This window comes from Cyprinodon tularosa, unplaced genomic scaffold (assembly GCF_016077235.1).
Source record: "Cyprinodon tularosa strain WSP-4 unplaced genomic scaffold, ASM1607723v1 ctg285, whole genome shotgun sequence".
Taxonomy (NCBI): domain Eukaryota; kingdom Metazoa; phylum Chordata; class Actinopteri; order Cyprinodontiformes; family Cyprinodontidae; genus Cyprinodon; species Cyprinodon tularosa.
The window spans coordinates 261,611-273,855 of record NW_024038991.1 but is presented as its reverse complement, the minus strand read 5'-3'; the positions used below and the strand labels follow the sequence as shown (position 1 = coordinate 273,855).

At 35.4% G+C, this 12,245-nt stretch overlaps 1 protein-coding gene and 1 pseudogene across 1 annotated transcript in view; one reads left to right on the top strand and one right to left on the bottom strand.

Annotated features, from left to right (window-relative positions):
• The window catches only part of LOC119786997 (complement C3-like), a 42,480-nt gene extending 39,940 nt beyond the window's left edge, over window positions 1-2,540 (top strand). The window contains exon 44 of the mRNA XM_038290616.1: window positions 1,923-2,540. Coding sequence (XP_038146544.1) covers window positions 1,923-2,067 — 145 coding nt within the window. The 3' untranslated portion in view covers window positions 2,068-2,540. The remainder of the gene's footprint in view (window positions 1-1,922) is intronic.
• LOC119786998 lies at window positions 2,529-11,140 on the bottom strand (annotated as a pseudogene).
• Window positions 11,141-12,245: the final 1,105 nt, after the last annotated feature.

Below are 12,245 nucleotides of genomic sequence, written 5' to 3'. Positions count from 1 at the left end.
TGATTGCATTGACTCGGATTCGAAGGCAATCCCTCACACCTAGCATGCTTGTAGTGACAGTGGAGAGGAAAAACTGTGTTTTAACTGGAGGAAACCTCAAGTGGAACCAGGCTCGGTGTGAGTGGCAATCTGCCAAGGGAAACTGTGGTTCAAGGAGAGAGAAGCAGACGTACAGAGAAAAACAGAGATAAAAAAGGCAACTGTTAACCAACTGTACAGGCGGCCCTAACTATGAAAAACACAGCCAGGCAGATGAGCTCTGAGCCAGCTCCCATGTCAGAGGATGAAAAACAGACCAAGCTCAAACATCTATAAACAAAGGTGTTGATGGCAGCAGCACAGCTGATATTTCTCTCCTGGATGGTATCACAGCCAAACAGGAACAGACAAGGTGAAGCTACTATGAGATAAGCAGAGAGCATAACGTTAGAGATTGAACTAACAAATTCTGCACAATGGGAGAAAAGAGATAGAATGAAGTTGAATGATGAAAAGGGGTCCCTATGTCCTCCAGTAGTCTAGGCCTATAGCAGCATATAACTATAAAGAAATCACTGGATAACCTTAATCACTCTAACTGTAAGCTTTATCAAAAAGTAGACAGGGTGTCTGCCTCACGGACTAAAACTGGTAGTTGGTTCCACAGGAGAGGACCCTATTATTAAAAGATCTGCCTCCCATTCTACTTTTAGAAGTTCTAAGAATCACTATATTTTCAAAACTATTTTCATCAGAACTCTGCTGCAGCATTTTGGATCAGCTGAAGGCTTTTAACTACAGTTAGTGGACTTCCTGATAGTAAAGAATTACAAAAGTCCAGCCTTGAAGTAACAAATATATGGACTAGTTTCTCAGCATCACCCCTGGACAGAATATTTCATTTTTTTTTTAGATATTCTTAAGATAGAAGAAGGAAACTCTTGAAACCTCTTTGATATGGGATTTAAATGATAGATCCTGAGCAAAATTAACACCAAGATGCGTTACTTTATTATCTGAGATCAATTTAATCAAGCTAATCAGCTTCCTTTTCAAAGACTCTGGTCCAAAGACATAACTTCTGTTTAGCATTCAAAATTAGAAAGTTAAGTTATTCAGGTTTTTATGTCTTCAAGATTTTCCTGTAGTCTATGTAATGGGTTGGTTTCATTTGGATTGTAGCTGCGAATCATCAGCATAACAGAGGAAATGAATCACATGCTGCCTAACAATTCTACCAGTTGGGAGCATATATATAGTAAAGGAAATTGGCCTTAGCAATGATCCGTTCAAGTTCTTTCTAAAAGAATATCGAAGAATCACACAAATATACACACCTAGATGATGAAATGATAAAGGAAGACAGATCTCTAAAAACAGTGAGTGAAGTGGTACATACCTTCAGAGAGGAGACAGTCAAATCCTCTAAATTGTATATTTAATATAGCAAAAGGGAAAATGCTTAACAAGTAGGGCTTTATGTACAGAGCAGCATAGCAGTGCAAAGGAATTCATAGGTGTTTGATGGGGTTAAAATAAAATGCTCTGGGTGATGGAGGCGGACTCTTTAAATGGAGCCAAGCCAAATAAGCCAGATATTTTGAATAAAGTGAACATTCCTTCACTATGTGGTACACTAAAACCATCGATATGATTTGTGAAATTTTTTGGGGGGGTTGAGTTGTTATATATGGTAGAAATCCAACCTCAAATGCACTTTGCTCTAAGCAGCTGTTAAACACATTCCTTTTTGTAAATATAGATGCAAACACAATACAGATTAATCAGCAGTTCTCTAAATGATCACATGTTCAATTATAATTGCTTCTAGAGTGGTAAACAGAAATAAAATTAAGAACACCAGGTTTAAGTAACATAGATTAACATGTATAATGGATAATAACTGTTTTTGCCTTTCAATGTGTTTTTGTATTTTTGCCCAGGTTTATCTACATGATGGGGAAAGACACATGGGTGGAGCGCTGGCCTTCAGATGCAGAGTGTTCCAGCAACCCCAGCATGCAAGATAAATGCAACAGTCTCAATAATGCTGCAAATGATCTGTCTGTGAATGGCTGCAGGTTGTAGCTGTATCTGACCAGAAGCCATACAACAGGTCTGATTATAGAGTAACTCTGTATATGCATCTCTGGAGGGAGGACAGAAGATGAAAGAAATTGTGTCTACCAAGCAGAGCATACAGTTATCACACCATAACATATGATTAGACTGAGGAACAATGATAAACTGTGATAAACCGTCCCACGAGAATATACTGCAGGTGTCCTATTGAGAGAAAAGCAAATGATCCCAACCACAAAACATCACACTTCTTAATCAGTTATTTCACTGTAGTATATGATGCTATAGTTATTACCGTATTAGAAAGTAGTAAATGTTAATATAATTAACCATATAAAAAACTGTCAAGCTAAATTTAGAACAATGTGTACTTAAAAGTGAAGAGATGTATTGACTGTCTGTAATAGTACTAAATGCTGGTGTGTAGTGCAAATGTAGAACATTAAAAATACATAAAAAACAACAAATTTAAAAGCTGATTTTAATATCTCTGGTTTGATTCAATGACAGTAAACTAAGGTTTGTAAAAGTTTTTCCGCAGAGAAAGTCGTCTCAAAATAAAATGTTAATCTGACAGGCAAATCCCATTGGGAATTACAGCACACTTCCTCACAGTCATTTATTTGCATTGCAAACAGGACAGTGGTTAAAAACTAATATTGTTAACGCAAAACACTTTTCAGCAGCTGTAGCATGACGCCTTAGCTGGTCTGACAGTATGAAAATGATTTATCCTAATAATTTGCACATGCGTTTTGCTGGTTAAAGGGAATATTTCATCAGCTTAACAACTTTTCCCTTTCAGATGTGAATCACAACAGTAAAATTCTGCTCTATGTTTGAACCCACAAATAAATAGAAAACTTCAAAGAAACAATAAACCGATTGCAACTCAATTGAAAATGCAGCTAAAAGTTTCTGATGAATGATGATGATGTTCACAGATCACCAAACAAGGTTACTGGTGCATAAGGTGAAATGCCACATGGGAACAAAGCAGTGATACCAAATTATCTAGCTCAGTGAGGATTATTTACATGCTGCCTCATCCGGACGGGATGAGGAAGTCAGGTTAAATGTTTAAGAGCAGTAGCTTTAAAAAAAATAAATAAATAAATCAAAATATAATTATTTTAAACATTTTTTGAGACAAAATAGCTTGTACAAAAATATTATAAATAAAAAGAAAGAAATTTTTTTTTTCTAAAATCTGCAAGTATTTGGTTTGATATATCTGCTTCAGCTCTGACCTTTATCTGTCCACTGATGCGGCCTCAAAGACTCCATTTTCTCTAAACAGTTGTGTTATTATTATACTTAACATGAGCCTGCTGTGCAGAGATTTGGTTAAATAACTGATCAGTGAATGAAAGCACAGACAATCTCCCGTTTGATAGATAACTGGTCTTTAAATATATATATTTATTTGAGATGAAGTAATGTAGCATTAAAAACACGATTAAAGGATGACTTGTAATCTCAGTCAAATTCACACTCAAACAAATGGAGAGGAAGTCAGAATTATGATATACAATCTGGTATACATTTTTGCATTGAGACAGCAGCAGATTTTGTTACTGATAAAATGCACATAAATCTAAAAAAGCAGGTAAAACAATGCTTTTTCAACCTGATCTTGTTGCTCTTGCAGGTGACATTGCTAAAGTCTTTATCCCTGAGCTTTTTGTTCTTTTACAAAGAGCTAATATTGGTGATAAAGCTGAGGAGTAATATAGGGAAAAGTATTTTGCAATAGTTAAACTGTTTCTGTAGACAAGGAGATATCCATCCACTTCACCGTTACTTCACAGATCTCCCCCCCTTTTCCTACATTTGTTATGTACTTTACCAGTATAATAGTAATAACATTTATGGGGGAAGCTAAATGTTGACATTTTGGTTCAACCTAATGAGTACCGGTGCTTCAGGTGATGAAATACGAGAAGAAAGGCTTGGTAACACATTCAGAGCAGTAGTTTTCAACCTTTTTCGGCCCTAAGAGCCACTTTTACACAAGGAAAGTGGCAGAGAGCTACTGATGTTTGGTAAAATTCATCTAACGGAAGCACATTTTGTTATAAAAAGAAGAGATTTTCAAAGTTCTTACCTTTACCTACTGATTTGGTGAGCAGAACTCAATTTTCCTATAAAACACTAAAACTTGTTTGCTGCAATGTAATGCTAAATAGACTATGCTTTTTTAAAACCCTTTGAAGAACTATTCAGGTAGTTAAGAGCTACTGGTAGCTCGTGAGCTAGAGGTTAGACCCCTGATCTAGAAGAATACCTCTATAGTTTTCTTCCTTTGGCACCTTCTTCTTCTCTTTTTGACTATTTGAGCTGCTGTAACGAGTACATTTCTCCCATGTGAGATCATTAAAGTCAATCAATGTCTGCTCAACATGCATGTTAATTGTCCGGCTTTGGTCTTTTGATTTTATTGATTGCACTGTACAATGCAACCGCATCCTCACCAGGTTCTTGGTCTTCAGTTCTGAAAAGACAACAACAGTGACAAAAGAAACAAAAACTCTGCATAAATAGTTTAAAATTGTTCTATTCTTCCATTTTACTTGGGGAAGCAAGTCTGTACCACAGATCTTAAAGAAGACGAACCTAATGAACAAGGTACTTATGGTGTGTAACTGACAGTGATCTTTAGGTCTACTTACCTCTGGCCAAAATTAGCAGTGGCAAATTTCACAGTGGCATACTCTACATCTGGATTCTCATCCTCCTCCTCATTAGATCTGCCAGTTTTAGCGGGTTGTAAATTTGCATAGATGGGATCTCTCTGCCTCCTCAAGAAACGTAGGCTGGCATATTGAACATCTTCCTGTATTTCTGACTGAGTGTGTTGGCACTGCAGAAACAAATGCATTTCATAATCTCAGAAATTTTCGCTCAAATGTGAAACTTAAGTAAAAATCAGTGTTTAAGACAGCTTTTTTTTTTAAAAAAAGCTTTAATGCCAACTATAGGGGCAGTTGCGACCCAAGTAAAGCAGGTTTGCTTTGGTTTCTTAACACTGACTGAACACATGAATTGGTCCTTGGCTTTTTTTCTCTGCTTCTTGGCTTCACCTCCTTGATCATTCCACTTTATTCACCATTAGGTAATGCATGAATGAATTAGTTTTGATGTGCTTGTATATGTTGATTGCTTGGTTTGTTACTAACACACTGCGAGATATTTATGCAAGTGGTCTAATTTCAAACATATTTACTGGGATTAAATGTTGGTTTCAACCTATGATGGTTGACCAAAAGGCTTATTGATTTTTTTTACCAAAAGTTTTATTACATCTCCCTCTAGCACTCCTGTCTCCATTTACAACAAACTAATAGTTGTATCTGCATCATTATCATAATGCAGTTCAGTGAAGAGAACATTGAACCTCACCCGTTCAATGTTGTTGGGGCTTTCTCCAGGTTTAGGAGAGGGTGTCGAGGATCTCTGCTTCCTGGTTGTTAGAAAAACTAGTTAGTCTTATCTACTCTTCCAGCAAGGACAATGCTGTTGTTCAATGCAAAAAATATAGATCAAAATAAATCCTCTTACCTCAATAAGAAGAAGACGATGAGAAATATGACAATCAGAAAAATAAAAACCATAGTTCCAATGACTGCTAGCTTTGATGGCCCTGAATAAGGAGAAATGCAATCAAACCAGATTGAGAGTTAAAGTTGATTCAGCAAAACAAACTTCCTTACCAGTTCTATTTAGGTATAGCTAAATCAGTCTGCAGCAAATGCTGATATAACTTGAATCAGTGCCTGTTCTCCTCAGACCGTGTTTAACCTCAGGCTTCACTAACTACATGGTAGACGTATAATTTAGATGAAAATGAGAAACATTGCAATAGATCTGAAGAGGTTTACCTGCAACAACAATCACAGATATGGTGGCGTTCTGATATCCTAGGCTGTTCTGGACTTTACAGTGATAATCTCCACTGTGTTCTTGTTGTATGTTTTCAATAATGAAGTTTTGTCCTGAAGTTTTATCTGATTCATGCCCCTCCTTGTACCAGATGTAAAGAGCTGCTGGGTTTGCGTCACAGCTACATGTCAGAGTCACTGAGCTGCCCTTCGTAGTTTTGCCAGCAGGAATAATTGAAACAGACAGAGATCGGGGAGCATCTGCAAAACAAAAAAGTAGTTTTTATTGCATACAGTATGTCCAGTTTTATAAACCCTTATATTATTATTATTATTACAAGTGACCTCTCCAGAATTGCATTGCAAATGTTGATTTAGTGATTCGGATTATTTAATGGTCGATATTTTTGTTTAACTGTTATTTTATACTTAAACCGGAATGTAATAATTAATATACAAAAGACGTTTTCTATGTGCTACTGCTCACATTTCACATCAATATTGACTGTAGATGTGTTTTTTCCGAGGTTGTTCCAGGCGCTACAGTAATACCGGCCAGATGCAGATGAGTTGACGTTGTTTAGGTTGAGGTTTTCTCTTAAACTCAGAGGGTTGTTGTCATTTTCCCTGTACCACCTGTAACTAGCTGCTGGGTTTGCATTACTGAGGCAGGTAAGAGTCACTAAGCTTCCCTCCATGATCTCCCCAGGAGTGACTGAAACAACAGGAAGCATTGGAGCGTCTGAGAAAATAAAAAGTGGATATTAAGCAAGCATGAAATCTAAGTATTTCCTGATATAAATGCATGAAGTCCTTACAAGGTAAACTTACAGAGAATGTCCAGAAACAGAGGGGAAGAGGTATAGTGTCCATATTTGTTCTCACATTTGCAAAAGTAGTTTGCTCTGTCCTCAGAGCTGACAGAGTGGAATTGATAAACCTCTCCAGATCCAACAGTAAGCGAATGATTATGCTTGTAGAAAGTGTATTGAGCTGCTGGGTTAGCATCACTTCTACAGGTCAGAGTCACTGGTTTACCCTCCTCCACTTTACCCCGGGGACTCAGTGACACATTGCAGGTCTTTGGTCGGTCTGTGTGAGTAAAGATTGCAATGTTACTTTAAAGAATGAAGGATGTTTCTCATCACATTACAGAATTCAATAAAAATGGAACCAGTCTCCAAGTAAATAAAAGGATATAAGCCTGCTTGACTGTTTAATCCACAAACAAAATACATTCAAACTGGATCAGACAGGTAACTAAAAGACAAACAGACATTTATTTGTTGGGAATCTGTAAAATCAAAAGATAAGGCACTGAAAAAAAAAAAAAAAACCTTTTATCCCTGGTATAAACTTTCTTTTGTGAGTTTGACATAGGGATTGAGAATTAAAAAAAAATCAGTTTTAGTTAACAAAAAGGAAATTTAGGATTCCCATTCAGTCACCACTGATTATTACTTCCATCATGGGGGTCATGTTTCTGCTTCTCTGTCTGCGTACAGGATCATTTTATAATTAATGAACAGACTTGAATGCATTTTTATCAAAGGTGCACATCCGTCCAAGGAACAATTAGTTATTTTGGCACAGATCCACATCATAATCCTGATGCAGGATTTTTTTAAAGGATTATTTAACATTTGGTGGAACAAGCAGTTCGTCTCTAAACTAGATGGTGGCAGCAGTGACTATTGACAGCTTCAGCATGGGACTCAAAAGGTGCAGAAGTATTATACTGCAGAGAAAAACACAGGACAGGTTAGCCATGCCTTTTAATCTGCTGATCCCAATAAGGGGTATAATTTACTGCTTTGCGGAGATCTGCGTTCTCTGAGAGTTTTTCTAGTTTTAAGTCTTGCAAGAATGAGAAGTTGCAGAAAGAGACGTGTCCAAAGCTGTGGTCTAAATCTGTTCTAACCCTGACAAAGAAAAACTTTACTACAATTGACTCATCAGCTCTTCGATACAAAGGAATGAACTAGAAACTGGCTCTACAGGTTAGAGAGCCTTTATCAGGTCACATCTTGCCATAAACAGGGCTGGATAAAGAAAAGATCCTATTCAATGTTTGTACATAATAAAACATAACCTCTCCATGGGGATAAAAAAAGCAATAAATAGATGTTAAATAACCACAATCTCACACTGAAATATTTTAGAAAATCTTTTCGACTTCCTTATCTGTTCCGACTCAGAGAATTACATCAACAGCATTTCTGTTTTTAGAAACTTTTCCATTTAATAATATTACATTTATTCCTTAGTTGTATTTTACTCACGTTTCACATCAATATGTATAAAATTAGACATGTTCATTCCAAGCTCATTTTCAGCTTTGCATCGATAAGATCCTGAGTCGGACACCTGAATGGGGCTGAATACAGCTTGTGTGTCTGGGAATATTTCATGATTTTGATCTCCAAGTTGTAAGGTGTAATTAGCTTTAGGGTTGGCATCACTGCTGCACTTCAAAGTCACTGAATTCCCTTCAACGATTTCCTCCGAGGGGATCACTGATAGGAGGGGATCCTTTGGAGCATCTGGAGATGACATGATAAAAATATAAAGAATCTTTTGATGAAATATATATATATTTTTAAACTTATTTAAAGATGTGTCTTAACTATTTCTATTTCTAGACTCTACTGAGCAAATGTGGAGATGCTAACTTACACACTGCAGAAGATGGGACTCTCTCTTCTCCTTTTTCAATAACACAATAATAACTGTCTTTAGAGTTAAATGAGAGTGAGACAAATTCCTTTGTCATTTCTTTTTGTCTATGATTATTCTTGAACCAGATGTAGGAATATTTTTCCGGCAGCTGACAGTTGTCATCACATATTAGACTGATTCTGGGTGATACGACCACCTTAACCCGTGGATCTATGTGGAGAAAAACAAATCATTTTGTTTGTAAGTTACAATGTAGAAACTTAAAACCGGGTGACTTGAAGTGCAACGGTTACCTGTGACTGATAAAGAGACTCCAGGTAAACCTGTATATTTTCCAGTTTCATGGTTTGTTGTAAACCTGAACTTGTATGTAGCCTCATCACTTTTTGTCAGATTTGAGATCTTCATAATGCAGTACGAGTTTTTACAATCATAATTTACACGATTTGAGTACTTGGAAACATTTCTCAGATCCGTATATTTTCCATTTTCTTCTTCTAAAAACCAAAATGTTTTCTTTACTAAAGTTGTTTTGTCTCCCATTTTCTCTGGGTAAGTATAGGAGCATTTTATTTCCACTGTTGATCCTTTTAGGGCACAAATTTGGGAGGAATCGCACGTCACGGACCAGCCATGCTCACCAGTAACAACTGTAAGAGAAAACAAATCATTGAATCCCTAGCCTTGGAGAGTGACTAGGTTAACAAAAAATTCAACAATAAAGATTACTATTTGGACTTTTAAAATGGAAAACATTAAAAAAGGTTTTATTTTCTACACAGAATGAGTACATTAATCGTTAGAATGCAAAACAGATTTATCAAATTCTCACATTTTTCAGCTGAATAGGCCAACATTAAAATGCAGTTAGGCTTTCCTAAAATTCAGTTATTGAAATTAACAGTAACATAAAGGAATTATGTCTATGTAACAGAGATTTTTTCCCCCATCAATTATGAGGTTATATATTGGTTTTTTTTGGCTCATTATGATGCACAAATGCTTTTAGCCAATGTTGAGGCAACATGGCCTGGAACCATCAATTCCATTTAAAAAACAGACTTAAAGCTGATGAGGAAATCCCCTTAATCATGATGCCTGCCGAGCCCGTCTGCATGTAGAAGCATGTTATCTTCAGTGGTTATACTGAGTCACTTTCCTTTAGCTGTTTCAACTGCTAGTTCAGAAGATTTTACAAGTGTCTGGCAGTTACTCAGTTTAAAACATTTGTTAAATGAACATATTCCTGAAGTTTGAAACATTTGTTAAATGAACATATTCCTGTAGTTTGAAATGTTTCACTATTTAGTTTTAAGTGTTTTTTATTCATGTAAGCATTTCACATAAACAGATGCCTGATAAAACATATGTAGTGTTTTCGCATGCCTAAATTAGGAATGTCTAAAACTCTAATTTCAGTAAGTTCATCTATTTTTACATTGCACAATAACAATCTAACGTGCAGAGGCTACTTATAGATATTTAATATGGAAATAGATCTAAAAGAGAAGTCTTTTCACCTAATTTGCAATTAGTTCCTTGTTTATTAAGTTGTAACAACTTACAAAATACTAAGCACTTAATTTTTATAGGAAATCCACATATAATCTAAAACTGGCTCAGAAATTATTAACGTATAACACAGATTCTGAGCTGAAACCCCAATTCAGAGAGCTTTATGTAAAACAAAATGAAAAGCATTTTGCCATATAAAGGGGATGGATAACTTATTTACCAGCAATTTATTTGATCCAAATAACTTACAATTCTACTGCGTGTGTTGGGAAAGAAAACATAAATAATAATAATAATAATTTTCTACATAAAATGAAAAGAAACCACTAGTTAAAGCTGATAAGTGTTCATAAGTTTACATACATATACAAAAAGCTCATGCATTTAACATTAATCATCCATCCAACAGGCCTGATGAATATGATAAATATTAGAAATATTTTAAAAAATATGACTCACGTACAAAAAATACCAGTGATCCTAAATAAATACTATTTTTAAAATCTAAAATATTACGATTTTTTTTTTGTTAACGTTTTGAGCATTGCATTTTTTTAAATGTAGATTTATGTTGCTCACTTTTAAATTTTATTCAGTGTTATTTATTTATGATAAATAATGTCTAATATTTCAAAAAACAGATGCAGATTAAATACAGAAACATGTCAGTAATATAGCACTAAAATGTTTCCCCCAAGTTCAGAAACTTATTGCCTATAAGTGATAGTAGAAGACTAAATATTAAAAAATGCAAACTCTTTAATTTTGCTAAATGAAATTTACTCTACATTACCCGCAGCCAAAAGAAAGACTATTACTCCACGGATGATTCCAGAGAAACTCATTGCTGCTTCCTTCATGTCTTTTAATAGAAGTCCCAGAGATAGGAGAATTTCCGTCAGTACTTAACAGCTCATGAATCCCTTTTCAGATGAAAATGCTCCATTAGTGCTGTGGCTGGAGAACCGTCAAACATGTTGAAATTTTCTCCCGAACGTCGTGGGTAAATGGCTCAGTGCGCATGCGCAAAGGAGGATTCTTCTTTTTTATTCTTCCTCTAAGATGTAAACACAGCAGCGTGGCAGGGATGCAATGAGAGAAATGCAGCTCCATCTGCCAAACGGGCGTAGCCACGGCTACTCAGCCACGTCCTTTTTCCAAATACGTCCTCGCCCTTTCTTTCTAGGACCCTCAGCACAAAATTGCAGAAATTGCCAAGGCAACGCGGTTCACTATAATGTGCTCAGGAGCAGATTTGTAATTCAATACAACTAAGTCTACGTCATCAGTGTCGCCAACACCACAATGATTTCAGCGGAGGAATCTATCTTAAGGATTTACAAAATAACAAAGATGAAATTTTTAGTTATGAAGAATTGCTTAAATCAAAAATATTTTCTATTACCTATAAGGAATTTCAAATGGTGATAAATGCTATTCCCGGTGGTATTCTCCATTTACTTAAAGGTCATTTGGAAAGGCAAGAGGTGGAGAAAGTGGGCCTCACACTCTTTATTAATGGTGTAAACTTTATAAGTCATCAATGTAACAATAAACACATAAGGAACTATTTTTTTTAAATAGTTCAAAATAAAAGAAAATAAAATACAAAATAAAAGAAATCCAATATAAAATTATACATAACATTTACCCTACTAACTCCTTTTTAGCAACATTTGTCAATATTGATGTCAACTGTGTATGCTGTAATACTGATGAGGAAACAATTAAGCACCTATTTTTTTGAATGTAAATTTTCACAGATATTCTGGAAAGAAGTTGAGGTTTACATCACATCGCACTCCAACACATCAATTAAATTACAAGCCAAAGATATTATCTTACACTATACTAATAATGATAGGAAAACGCAATTCTTGGTTAACTTCATTATTCCATTTGCAAAGTTCCACATATACAAAACCAAATTTTCCAAAGGTCGACCTTTCTTCCCTGTGTTTGAAAATGATTTTAAAAATTACTTCAATTGTATCCAAAGAATCAACAATAAAAAAAAAAATGTATACACACTGTTAACGTTATTCGGGAAGTTTTTTGAGAAATGTAATATATCTTGCTCCCTTTTTTTTGTTGTTGTTGTTGTTTAAA